General features: G+C 37.7%; 2 protein-coding genes across 6 annotated transcripts in view; one reads left to right on the top strand and one right to left on the bottom strand.

The window, feature by feature from the left end:
• The window catches only part of TUBD1 (tubulin delta 1), a 29,698-nt gene extending 28,540 nt beyond the window's left edge, over positions 1–1,158 (top strand). Inside the window, exon 12 of the transcript XR_005933325.1 lies at positions 210–1,158. The gene's annotated coding sequence lies outside the window, so the exon portion shown is untranslated. The remainder of the gene's footprint in view (positions 1–209) is intronic.
• The window catches only part of VMP1 (vacuole membrane protein 1), a 71,538-nt gene that overhangs the window by 10,147 nt on the left and 47,014 nt on the right, over positions 1–14,377 (bottom strand). For all 5 annotated transcript variants that reach the window (XM_030027077.1, XM_030027079.2, XM_030027078.2 and 2 more), the window contains 3 exons: positions 12,052–12,132; positions 8,099–8,215; positions 5,592–5,653 (listed from right to left, as the gene is read on the bottom strand). In XM_030027077.1, the coding sequence (XP_029882937.1) occupies positions 5,592–5,653; positions 8,099–8,215; positions 12,052–12,132 (260 nt within the window). The remainder of the gene's footprint in view (positions 1–5,591; positions 5,654–8,098; positions 8,216–12,051; positions 12,133–14,377) is intronic.

The following is a 14,377-nucleotide window of genomic DNA, read 5'->3' as shown; positions in this document are numbered from 1 at the left end:
CTGGACAATTAGCAAAGCTGATTAATTCGTGTACCGGGTTCACCATCTAAACAGAGCACCTTTCTTCCTGCAAGTTATCTGAACCTTCAATGGTTAATTTTTTTCCAGACAGTGATCTAAACAGGCTTAACGGTTAGTATTTTAATGAGCTGTCATTTCCTGTGCTGATAAAGATTCTCACAGTATTTAAACCATCCATTTCCCCCCAGCTCCGCCAATACCAGGACCCTGCACAGTGACTCAGTGGATCTCTGACTCAGCCCTCAGACGATGCTGCAGCAAACCTGGACCCTGGCTCAGAGCAAAACCTGGGCTCCCAAATCACCGAGGGAGTAACCACAGCCTTCAGCTTCCATCACCGCCACTTCGGGCTCAGAGCCTTTGGTGAAACTTAGATGTTATCTCTGTTCAGTGGTCTAAAAATTGCAGAAAATAAATCTGGTTTATGGTCAGGATCAACAGAAACATTTCGGGGTTAAAAGACTACTTGGCAGATTCACTTGCTTTACAAGATGAGGAAAGAAAATATCTTATTTGAAGATTACTAAGCTAAAATTGTTACACGTTTGACGTCATTTATACCTGGAGCTACGCTCCAATACCCACATTAACCAAGCTGTCTGCGAAACGGGTTTTTTTCTTGGGACATTCTGTTATGTTAAAATCAATGCTTTCAGAAATAGGAATTGCAACATCTCTGAACTGCTGGGTCTTAACTCTGCTCAACATTGCCCTTTGCAAGGAAACTTCTATTTGTATTTTTAAGATATATTTTTGTACACAATCTAGAAAAAAAAAAAGCTTGCCTGTTCGGAGTTAAATCCCACAAGCCTTTTGCAAATAAACTTTTATAATTCTGTTGTGATCCACTGGAAGGTTTTCAACACCAAAGCTACTCAAATTTCATCCACATCTGTGTCCCTTTCAAGACGCTAAAGCCTGTTTTGTGCAGAGCTGATCTATTGTGTACAGGGTGTCTTATGAGGGCACAGTCCCACAGGTTTCTGATATACTTGTGGGAGGAGAGCCATTGATTTATTGTACCAAGAAATGTCAGGTGTATTGGTATAACATTCCAGAAGCATTTCTCTCAGGAGATTTTGAAGTCACTGCCCAGTTATCCATGTTCTCAGCCACTTCAGGTTATTTTCAGTTGAATTCTATTACACAGGTTTCAATTTAAATATTGATTGGAGCCTGTTTTTTCAAAATATCCTTTAATGAGGATGCCAGTTCAACAAGATATGGACTGTCTGGCATACAAAGGTCCACCAAGTGAGAAGGTGTGGTTGGCAGATTGAGGCTCGCTCCTTCGATGCTGCTCTGCCCAGAGCAGAGCGATAGGAAGCAGTGGAGATGAGCTGGCAGAGGCCACGCTGTGCCACCATACCCTGCTGAAGGCCCCCAAAACCCCAGGCAATCGCTTGGCACAATGCGAATCAAAAAAACAAACAAACAAACAAAAAAGATAAAAAAGAGCTCTTCCCACCCCAGGACAACTGATTTCTGGTGCAGCCCCTTCTATCCCTGTATCACTATATTCTAAAGAAGTAACCTAAGCCTGTATTGTAAATTATTTTTGAAAAAAATTATACAATCTTTAAACAAAGTTTCCAGTTACATCAGTCACCATGAATTCATTTGTACTTTTTTCGTGAAAGGAACATCACGCTCCTTACAAGAGTCAACTGAGATTAAGTTGTGAAGCAAAGAATTATGGCACAATAAATAGCAGCAAACTGGTTTGTCAAGGCAATGGTTCAAGTACCTGTTACCAAAAACTGTTTTTCCTTTAAGACGTGCAATTATTCAAACTGGCCTGCACGGCTGGTAAGCATGAAAATTTGTTCCACAGAAACTACCAGGTTAAGAAACCCTTCAGAAGCACTGATATTTTGGGGTAGATTTTCAAGTCTGAGTTTGTTGAGTTACACTTCACACTGTTAACACATCCCACCCACAGAACATGGCACTAACAAATTAACTTCTAAAAATCTGTGGAAGTATGCAATGTTTTTTTTTTACATGCATTTCACTGGCTTCTACTTAAACTTCAGATTAGCTTATTGACTCAGTTCATTAATTGAATAGATTAGTCTCTACTTCTCTTAAAATCAGCAAGGCATGATTTGCTACAGGCAGTAGTTCACTCCTTTAGCTGAGACGACAGCATACCTGGTGTATCACATGAGCACTTCTCAGTGGTCATGCCTCCCCTCTGAGTAACTATCACAGCCTCTGTAATTAAGACATTCTGCAGCCTACGTGAGTTTATCATTAACTTAACCACAGTCAGAGGGAATCTCTCTGCCCGACGAAGGGTGGGATTTGTCCAAAAGGGATGCAGCTGTACCACTTGCCACTGAAGTTCAGGTGATTCTGAGGTGAAGGCCAGGAGCTGTCTAACGCTATATAAAACATGTTTCTGATTTTCTTAGATGTCTATTGAAGTTCTAAAGTTATTAGCTCATTTTCACAAAATATGAACAGAGCATGCTGAATTAAAAAAAAAAAAAAAATTAGATTTTTTTCTTTCTGAACATTTACCCAGAATTGATGGCAGACAGTTTGTGGATTGTGTGTGCTTTGAGAACTACTTCTTTTAGTAGTTTTCTGGGAATTCTTAATCCACATTTGAAACTGCCACTTCAAAGAAAATATCATCATGCTTAAAAGCAATATGCTTAGTGTGACTTCATAAACAATCCTGCAGCTGTAGGTAAAAAAAATTAAACGGAAAGATTTAAGAGCCAAAAGAAAACCCACAACACACATGATAATTAAACATTTTAAGTGGGCTAGGTTTGGCCTAAAACCAGCATCAAAGTATTTTACATGGATGATCAGTAAGTTGAACTCTTCTTTAAGTGACAGAATACAAGGCAAAACTCTTACACACCACCTTTCCTCACAAAAGCTTATGAATGTAATACAACCTGAGAGAAAACATTATCCTCTTCTAGCAGTTTAGACAGCAACAATACAACTTTAAACTATTAACTGGTAGAACAGGTCGATAATTACCAGCCCCGTATGAGCTACCAGTATCTTTGTAATCCTCTTCAGCTTTGATTTCCAAACTCATGCTAACTTCAGTTTCTTAAATCCATCCACGTCGTCTTGTCCCTTCTAACAAGGCTTGCTGCAGCGCGGCTGCCATTTGCCTTGCTGCTGCCACCACCCGTCCTTCTTACCTTGTTTTTTGTACACTAGCTACCACCAATGTTTTCAAAAATTTTTTGTAAACAGCTTCTTAGTTTCCTGCCACATTTTCTTTTCCTTTTCTTTCCTTATTTAATCAATCTGAGGAGTATTTTATGATCCTTTTATAAAGGAGACCCAGACAAAACTGTAAAATCAAATTACCCTAAATTATATTAAAAAAGCCTGGTTATGGCAGGCTTAGTGTGCAATGCCAGCAGCATCCAGTAACAGAAGTAAACAACTATTGAGCTATGGGCAAGGTCTGCAGGTGAATAATTTTTGCTTTTTGACTAAGACTCATGTAGTTATCGAGAAATTCCCTCTGGCTTATAAAATCAAATACTCTCAGACTTTATCTCCTAACTTAATCTTCCGTCTAGATTTTAGTTATCCTGTATATTAATATGTTCAATGTTTTAAAGTATTGTGCTTAGACATTTCCTATTGTGTAAGAGCAATATCCCAGACAAAAAAAAAGTCTTAAGCCATTTGTTGGATAGAATTTGATTAAAATCAAGTTACTGACCATTAAATAGAACTATATAGTTTAATTTAATAATAAGGGATTTAATACAAGCTATTGTTCAACATGTTTTATACTCCACTCTAAAAGAAATTGATGAGGTAATGCTAGCAGACAGCTTGAGAAAAGTCAAGGATACCGGGACATTCCAAAAATCTTACTGTCTCCCGAGAACATTTTTTAACTCTGACATCAACCATCTAATAAAATCTGAATCCAGCAGAGGTCTTGTGAATGCATTCGAAGTAATTCGATGCAAAATTATCTCCAAGACAGATGAAGTAGGAAAAAACTACTAGCTGTGGCTCAAAGATTTGCAAGAGAGTAAATCTTTGGAAATATACCTGACCTAGTAGCAGAGCAGATCAAAATTTAGTAATAGATTGGCTAGTATGATTGATACTAAGAAAAGCTAACTATTGATGGTTAAAAGTAGCCACATTCCTCTCTTTTTTTTTTTTTTTAAATAGTGTTCAAAGCAACAAATTAATTTTGAAGTTTGTTACAAACCAGACACCCAATCAGAAGATCAGGAAGTAATAAAGTCAGGATTTGTTTCATTAGTGAAGTGCCCTAGAATGTTTCTTCTGATGCTCCTTTTTCTTTGTATAGCATTACTATGTCAAGTTTACATATTTTAAAAGGAATTATTTCCAGACATTCCTCCCGTGAAACTGTTCTTGAGAAGTGTGGCTTTTTGGATTTTATGTGAAAATACTTATTACAGTTTGGATAGCAAAGTGTCAATCAGTTTGCCCCATATAACAAGTGAAAGACCTTGGAAAAGTAGAAACACCTTAGAATTTATTTTATGGATCCATATTAGGCATCTAGTTTAAAAAAAAAACCACAAGACAAACCAAACAAAAAAAGCCCACCCCACAACAATAAGACTTTCTATTTAAATGTTAGAGATTCACATTTAAAACTTTAAACCTGCACCCCTGACATTAATCTGATCAGTGTACTGAAAACAGGCAGTAGCTTCCCCCCCAAGAACACAATTGTTCCTTTGAACAATTAAGCACGAATTTTTGATGAAATCCGTATGATTTATCTAGTTGCCTACATTTAAATTAATTAAGTTGCATACTTCGTTTGCATTCAAGCAGTTTATGAAACTTCTGCATGGTTAGAGAAGCACTGTTGCAATGTTATTTGCTGGATTACCAGGCAGGAAATGTTAACATCAACAATAGATTTTAAAATTACACAGAATTTCATGACTGAACAGGTAGATATGAGGCAAAAATCTAACACTTCATCAGTGTCCAATCTTCATTCAAACCCACTGAGGCAACATGAAAGTATGTTGTTTTAATTGTCTTCCCCCCATCCCCCAACTGTTAGCTGGATTTTTGCTTAGTTTTCTTGTTTAAAACTGAGATTTTCACTTATTTCTCATTCTGACATTTTGAGACATCTGAGATTTTAAATGTATAAGGTAGTTCAAATTATGGAAGGGGTTTACTGTCATCTTGGGACAATGCATAAATCACAACAGTGCTTTTATTTTTTGTCATAGGATCACACTACCAACACTGAAGAAAGTCCATTAAAAAACCAGCCTATTTGCAGCTGAAAGCGTAGCGATCTATAATTGGAAGAGCTGTATCATATTTCTGGGTGAAAGTTAACCGTCGGTACTATACACTCAGGCCATCTGACCTTCAGTGCTATTATGTTTCTTGGAGTACTTGAAGCCCTTGAGGTGAGGAATGAAGTTGCAAATAAGACCTAAATTATGTGGTGGCCAAAGCTTGCACTTTGAAGCAAAACACAATTTTCAGCACATCTAATTTGACTCCTCCAGTATTTTTCCACTTAATGAGTGAAGGTATTACTGTGTTAAAGAATTACTCACCCGATTAGGGACACCATCTGCTCCACTATATGTTTGCTGAATGTTACAATAACGAAAAGTTTCTGTAGGAAGGAAAACATCAGTTAGAGAAACATTTGATCAAAAGGGAAGCAGGGACAATGGGGTATGACAATTTATGTTCCTTTCCAACCAGACAGCTTCTCCAGCACTCGCACATAGTTTTCCCCTCTCTTTTCTTTCAAGATCTTTATTTTTCAATACTCTTCAAAAAGAGGCAGGAGAGAGAAAAGCTGTTTACTTTATTACTCTATTTCCTCACAGATTTCATTTCTTGCAATGTTTTTGTAGCCTATGTTACTAACCGTTCGCATCCTCCCCAAACCTAAATTCCCAGAAGCTCAAGGTCACTTTACTCCGTCAACAATGTTTTAATGGAAAAACAGTCATCGCTATGCAGAAAAATTCACATCCCCTTACACAAACACTTGTACTTAAAGATCACAGAAATGAAAAATAATATATCTTCTAGTCCCCCAGTTCATGTGCTTCAGACAGAAGCATAACAAAAAATACTTAGTGAAGAACAAAGGAAGAGCCATTGGGTACCTGTCTGTTAAAAAAACTTAGATTGTCACGGTCTCTAATGCAACAGTCTTATTTGAACAGAGTAATTTCAATAAAAGAAACTTCTGTAACACATGGCTTATTTTGCAGAAAATCCAAATGTCCACGATTTTACCGCTCCCTTCTCTTCTAACACAAGTTAAAATTTTTTTAAAATAGCTTTTGCTAATTCCACTTTTGTCATATTTGACAGCTTGTTAATTTGCAAAGAGTGAGCAAGACTGTGTGTAGCTGCGTATACACACACAAACAGTTCCCACAGTCTCCTTAAATCAATTTAAACACGATCTAATGAGAACTGCATTCGCTAGTCTGGAAATAAGGGATGTGACTAGAACTACACAAAATGATTTTGTGGTCCAGAGGAAGAGGCCAGTGAAAAGCAGCTCCAGGACGGCCACTGTACCAGAGTCACTCGCTTCCTGTCTAGAGCAAGATTTCATTAAAAGCCTTTTCCATGACACTTACATTTCCTAAATTACAAATTGCAGCAAGATCACTACAAAAATCAAGGCTACTGCACAACAGTACGCTTGAAATCAAGCGTCGCAGAAGAGAGAATTCTAATAGCTAAACATATTACAAAATAAGATGATTTACCAACTGTACAAGACACTGGGAAATATTTTTTCACTTACATTTGAGCTGAGTGTGGAGCACTATAAATTACATAGCAAACATTCTGCTAGCTAAACAAGACAAATAAAATAATAAAAGGAATATTACACAAATACTATTTTACTTTTCTATGTTGCCACAACAAATTCTAACAGTACCCAGATTTGAAAGCAGAAAATTTCAGATAATACAAAAATAAGTGTGGAGAAGAAGTTGTTCTATCACAGCAAATGAAAGAATTTTCAGACCTATTTATTATTTTCTGTTTAAGGACCGGGCAAAGTAAAATAACCATTTACAAAAAGACGGGAAGGAAAAAAAAGAGTTGAAGATTGAAATCTTCCGTGCAGGGCGAAAGAAAGATGTTTAAGCAGCTTGATGAGGGTACTAATCGAGTAATCTTATACTACTAATAGCTTCTGCTATTTTAATGTAGTGACAGCAAAGATTTCCAAGCAACACAGCTACAGGCACTGCACCAGTCCTATGGAGATGCTTAAAAAAGCCCCAGCTGAAAACATTGGTTCTAATCATTACAAACAGAGCGATGCAGTTCACGACATAGCACTAACCACACTGCCACCAGTAAAGAATCGCCTGGGAATCAATACTTCATCTTTCATTGGACAAGATGGTGATGCGTTTTAAAAGCGAGACTCAAAATTTCGGAAAGCAACTGGAGATTCTGATTGCCAAATTCAGAACATGCAGTAAGGCTCTGAGTCCGCAAGAAAAACTGGACATGCTCTGATATCAGACTATTTCAGAATAATACAGACTGAGGACACCAAAAATCGCTAACCGTGCTTGAAAGATATGGACAATCTGCCCAGAGACATACCCTCAGACTGCTTTCTGCAGGGCCTGAAAGGAGTGGGGTTTTCTCTACACACTCAACTGAGATAAAAGGCAGCATTTAAAAATGCCGCTCAACTGGTAAAGGCTAGTTGCAGTGCTCTTTGAAATGAGTATTTGTTACCAAAAAGGCAAGTTCATTATGAGTACGAAGTCCTTTCAGTCTGGTAAAAACCGTAGGTAAATAACTTGGCTAACCACCAATTTCCTGAGTGGTATAGGCAGCGAGCTCATTAGTTTGTAGCTATAAATTATTCACTTGCCTATGTTTTGAACATAAGAAGCCTAGCAGATCCTTTATTGTAAATCCTTTGCAGCAAATTAATTTCTATTACTTCAGGTCAGGAAGGGAGACTCCAGAATTCATTATGAAGTAACACAGTGTAACAGTTAAAAAAAAAAAAAAAAAAGTCTTCACCCCAGAGCCTTAAGGGAGGTGTAGTACTTGCCTGGATGTGCATTTTAATTACTGCTTTCCCAATCAAGGTTGCACCAAAGAAGGTCCAGAAGGGAACCAGAAAGTGTCCACATGTTATCCCGGCCAGGTCAAACAGAGGGTTTGGAATCTATGAAGTGCAAGGGAGAGAAGTTCATGAATTGCAGCACGCACTTAGACGAACAGGAACACGACAGACTTTGGAACTTTGAAAAATGAACATTTTCCCCTTATTCAACTTGATCCAAAACTCTTGTGTCTTAATACTTACAAAAATGCTAATGTCGCACCACATAACTTAAGTCTCTGGGATTAAGCTAGACAATGTCCCAGACAATTCCATTCTCATGGTCCCTCCTTACCCATGGATTTTAAAAAAGCTAACAAAAAGTCTTCCATATGAAATGCACAGAAACCACAGCAAAGCCATTTTGAGTGATTTATCAAATTTTCTCACTGACAAGCACATCACTCTTGGAAGCTAGTGTTCAAAATGATCCCCAGTGACTTCCATCTGAGAAAGTACATTTAAAAACTGGCATTTATAGTCATATGTATCCAGTTTAAAAACACTGATTAGATTTTATTAAGCATATGCATTTCATTTAAAATTAAAATATTTTTTTTATTGTTAAACTGTTGGCTTGACATTTGGTATTGTGATACTATCTGTAAAATATTTTTGAAATTAAACCAAGAAAGTATCCAAATTCTAACCTTTCACACTTCACATGCAGTACAAGGGCAGACTGTCTGAGTGAACGCATGGGGTATGTGTAATTCACAGTAGCAGTGTATTACTGGGCTAATATCCTGCAGTATTTGTGTTGGTTTGTTACACAAACAAACAAACAGTGTAGATTGTTAAAGACCATTAAAGATAGTAACTTTGCAACTGACAGAATGGAAATCTGAAATCTGTGAGAAAGCTTGTGAGGGTTATGCTTAGCTGTTATAGACTAGCAATTCAAATTTATGAGCACCCACAACACCACCTGCATAGGAAGAAATCTGAAACGGTCTCTAATCATGCCCCGAAACGGTCTCTAAACATGCTCCACTTCAACCAAAATGATTCTTTACCTCTGACAGCTGTCTTAGGCATAGGAGGCTAGTAAATTATTTACTTATACCACAGCCAGATAATTTTGCTCTTCTGAGCCAAGTCTGCTCTAGGTCTCAAGTATGTTCTTTGTTGGTTGGAGGTTTTTTTGTAAGTTCACAGTACATTCTAATTACTGCATTACTATCACCATGGAGGGAGCAACATGCTTTAGGTAGGGGTAACTGTGGATATCATCAATACATTAAACGTATCGCAGAAAAAAGTTACTCAACAAGTCCACATCAGGGTATATTAGCAGGCCAGCGAGGTTTTCTCTTTCTTTGTTTTTGAAAAAACGTACATATGCAGTACTAAGGGTTGCCAAAAAAGCCCACGAAGACAGGAGGGCAAATTCTCACAAGTCACAGCAAGGATCTTCCAGGGCTAATTCTTGCTTTGTTCCTTCCCCAGAGCTGCCTTTACGTAGCAAATAAGCTCCAGACAATAACATGGCTTTCTTATTGCCACTAAACAACATTAAATTCAGTTGACTTCACTGGATAAACTTGCAAAGTTTTAAATTCAATTTGACTGTGGTTTTATGTAGCATTTAGAAGCCACTGCTTGAGAGACAACTACCTGCAGCTGGGACAGCCATTGCCACTTGACAAGCAAGTTCTCTAATCATAAAAAATACACCCAACTAAAATACTGTTTAAAATCCAAAAGTAAGATTGCAATTATAAGGGGGGCAAGTAAAGGAGACACCTTCTAGCATACGGAGAAGTAGCAACAAGCAAGAGAAGCCCTTGAAGCTCGTGGGGGAACACACAAATGCAAGGAGCACACGTGGCGGGCTGCCTTCCTCACCTACAGGTGCGACAAAAATGTATAGCTTCGAATGCCTATGCTTTTTTTAGTGCCCCTGCCACATTAAACCTCACCCTTTTTACTGCTACTCTGCAGTTATTCTGTAAACACATTTACAAATCCTCAAGCGTACTGTGGTGGATTCATGACTCCTCATCCCTCCCCCAAGCCGGGGCAGCCTATATAAGCAGAAGGAAGCTGGAGCTCAGAGTGCGCTGAAGAACAGCGTGGCAAGTAGGTAAGAAGTTAAGCAAATGTTTAAGTATTACTAAGCAGGAACTACGACGAGTTTACACATCCCCTCTCCTGTTTACCAACTCCTTCCTCATGTTCTCCATTTATCCGCTCTTCACCGTGTCCAGCCACTCCAGTAACTCATCCCTGCCACCTACGAGCTGTTGTTCTGATTACACAAGACAGACAGAATAGCCTGTGCGGCGATGTCTCACAAGATGGTGACTAGAGACTAATGAGTCAGAGGCAGTGAAGGAGCAGTCTAAGAGCTTACTGGATGGAAGGATTTAAAGAACAGCTTGTAACCTACAGCTCCACTCTAAACATTAAGGGAGTTCAACAGATTAGTAAACAGAAGTTGCATGCCAGCAACTATAATCAGATTAATTCTTCCCAGCTAACACAGGTTACTTGCATTTGAGCAAATAGTTAGCACTGTCATCTCTACAACTTGGGAAACTAAGAGAGATGCTAGGCAAGTGTGGAGTTAATATCTCATTAGCTGAGCAGCTGGCTAATGGCTGCGGTTATTCCGGAAGAATGGGATCATAGGGGACCTACACTTCCCCCCTTCACTGTAATCACATTTCTGTGCATCACATCCCACATTTTGTGTGTGGGATGGAAGAGTAAGGCACATCATTCCGACCAGTTTTCATTAAGTTTCCAGAGAGAGATTTAAACCTCAAATGGTTCAATATTTTTCTACTCCAAAAGAACAGTATTATCTTACTTGAAACACTAAAATAGCATCACTGGAGATGCACGTATCACCTCTTGCTTAGAGAGAAAAAAAAACTACAAGTAGTTTGTAGTTTGTATAGCCATGACTCTGAAACTTGCTTCCTCATTCCGCTCTCTCTGGTTTCTAATGACCCAAAGATACGTCCAGAGCAGACTTAGGAGAATTACTATGGATGGATATCCTAATCAGGGTTTATACAGGTAGTTTTCCACTCTTCAGTCTGTGTATATCTTTGGATTTGAAGATGTCAAGCACTGTAAGCTCTAGTACATAAACACCTAAAGAAATTATAATACGGTTCCTGCAGAATCTATAGGTAATAATACAGCTCTTGCCTATATCTTGCTAGCTAATAATCTGGGCTAGGACGGTCCCAACAGGGTAACTGTCAGTGGGCACATGATCTGTTCTGCCAAATACCCACTAACGCAGAGCGGTGAGCAGCAGCGGGCATACGCCTCTGTTAGAGAGAGAAGACGTGGCCTCTACATCAAATGCAGGGAGCATCCCTGGTCTGAAACAGAAACACAGAAACTTCCTGAATTTTAAAAATGTCTTAGTTCAGTCTCTTGTAAGTCTTCCTTACTGCGACAAGCCTTCTGCATCTTTAGGGAACTGACTTGTTTTTATCGGGTTTCACCACACCACGCTGAACTACGGAGTGAATTGCTTTATCTTTTGAAAAAAGGGATCCCTTGCTGCACCATTTTTTTCTGATGGATTAAAAAGGAAATAGAACTATTCCAAACTCATTATCTTCCAAGGAGAACCAGTGTCAAGAAGCCCAACGGGGAACTTGAAGGAAGGGATAGTAACTGTTAGCTGTGCTTTTATGCAGAATTCACTGTGTTTGGTACCAATCTAGGACTGGAGTTTCTCCATGCTATTGTATTTGCCAGTACCACAACCATCCCGTTTCTCTAAGAACCACAGAGAACACAGAAATAGCAAAGAAGGCATGAGGACCCATATGGACTCATATAAAACCAAGTCACAGTTCACAGCATTAATTGCAATACATTCAATCTGCAATTTGTGATTATAAACCCCTCTGCTACTGAAATGAACTTACTGAAGCGCAGGCCAAAATGCCGAAGAACCCAACCTTCTGCACCAGGTTCTGGACAGCCAGTTTAGCCCGGGAAGCAAAATCCTGCAAACAAGAAAACAGTGCTAATGAGGCAAAATCCAAACCGAACACACCTCAAAATGTATGTGATTTCACTATCCCCCATGCTTTGGGATTTCCTAACTAGCAATTGGGAGAATTTTTAAAACAAAAAGGGCAGTTTGAAAGTCTGGGCTTAGAGGGAAGAGAGAGAAATTCACAATGCTCAGTGTGAAAATCTGACCACCCACATGTATTGAGTTTTGTTTTTCAAAACTCTGCAAGTGCCACTAAGTTCACACGACTATGGAAACAGGTTTTCTAGTATTCATTTCCCCATGTCTTTGAAATGCCAGTGCTGCTTATACCTTATTCCTTAAACAAGCAAAGGGAATTAATTCCTTCAATACCACTTACAATGTTAAAAAGGTACTTTCTCAAAACACAAAGACAGAATATAATAATCCCATTATATCCTCAGACCTTAATCAAAATAGCTAATTCCAGGTACTCTCTACAACAGACTGGTGAGGTTCATTAAATCCATACAGCTGAATCTAAAAGCAACAAAGGTGGCAGACCATATAACATTTGAGCTATTCTTTACAAACAACATGCTGCCTCCTTTTATTTTGTCATCATAACTTTCAAACATGAGTCTCAAAGTTTACCAAATACACAGTATACATTTTAAAAAGCAAAAATAAAGATTCTCACAGGCAGTTTATTTGAATGTGAGAAGTGAATTTACATGAGAATAAAATTCTTTTGAAGCAAAACTGTCCAAAAAGTTAAAAACAGGGTCAGTGTTATCTATTCAGGCTTGGCAACAGTAGTTATAGAAAGCTGAGTATCTTTGGTAATAGCAAACTTTAAAAAGTAATTATTAATTCTTTTTTAATAAGCACTAAAAAGCTGATTTTCTAGTAGCAATGCAATATTCACTGATTTACATTTTGTAGAAAACGATCAGATAAATTTCACAAGGAAATTGCTTTAATCAATAATTAATGATATTCTAAATTCTACACTTCACTATTGAAGTGTAGAATTTAGAATATCATTAATTATTGATTAAAGCAACTACAAGATAATCCAGAAAAATTACATTTATGCAATTTTAAGTTTGTTACAATTCTGTTGAAACCTTCAATACTATACACCAATGCAAGTAAATTACAATTACTTGACAATATTCTTGCATATTATTTAAATTCTGAACTATAGAACAGACATAACTTTCTATGCCAGATTAAAAAAAAAAAAAACCAAAACACAAACCAACCAAAAAAACCTAATAAGGCCATTTGCTAGCTTTTACACCCCTTTTTCAAGTACTAACTTTTCTCCACTACAGTGCTTTAAAAATAGTTAAATTCTCACATAAAAAACCCCAAACAATTCTTATTGATATCAGAATAATTTTATTTATCATACTTCATGTCTGGAAAAAGAACCCAAATTAAAACAAATACTTCAACTTAAAGAAAAATGCCAAGGAAATGAGATTTCCTACATCTTACAGTGGGACTTTTTTAACCACAGGAGACTATAGAATATTCTAAAGGGTTTTTATAAGGGGTGAATTTGCTAACTTTCACCAGCAGTAACACCACGGATCGTGAATGTCTTATTGCAAAATGGAATAGATGAAATATTCCCTCTTTTTTGAAAACTGGTTCCTGATACTTTTCTAGTTAACTTTTAGGATACATAGAGTATGCATGAGTGATTAAAACCTACTCCCAGTGAGGCTGATACCAAACACTTGAACTTCTGTTAGTAGAAACAGGTCTAGAACATGCCTACATGACAAGTAAAGTAAAATTTTTCATGTTTTTCTGTGAAGAGTGCATTTTGACACAAATTGTTATAAACAACAAAACGTGATAATTTAGCAGTGAACCAAGTCCAAAAATCTTGCAACATTGAGGGCAGTTCCTTCTCAAGCTAAAATTCCCTCGTTGTTATTTCCAAGTTAGTAAACAAAACTGAAACGAGGTAATATATGATCACTAGTACGGGTCAGCACTAATGTACACATTCGGTGCCACTGAGGATTTAGGACATGGACTGAAAAGGATGCAAGACTCTTCTGCAGAGTGTGATCACACAATTATCAACAAAGGAAATAAAATGCAGCACACTAAGGAGACAACAGGTATTCTACTTCCTTAACCAAGTAGAAGTGTGTCTTCAGAATTTCTCTACAAATTAATTTAAAATGAAAAAGCGTGCTACAGCACAACAGTAACGTTGTCCTTTCAACAACAGACTTGGGTCTTTGAAA

The sequence above is a fragment of the Aquila chrysaetos genome, chromosome 10, assembly GCF_900496995.4.
Source record: "Aquila chrysaetos chrysaetos chromosome 10, bAquChr1.4, whole genome shotgun sequence".
In the NCBI taxonomy this organism is placed as follows: domain Eukaryota; kingdom Metazoa; phylum Chordata; class Aves; order Accipitriformes; family Accipitridae; genus Aquila; species Aquila chrysaetos.
The sequence above is the reverse complement of the archived record's forward strand: the minus strand, read 5'-3'. Positions and strand labels throughout refer to the sequence as shown.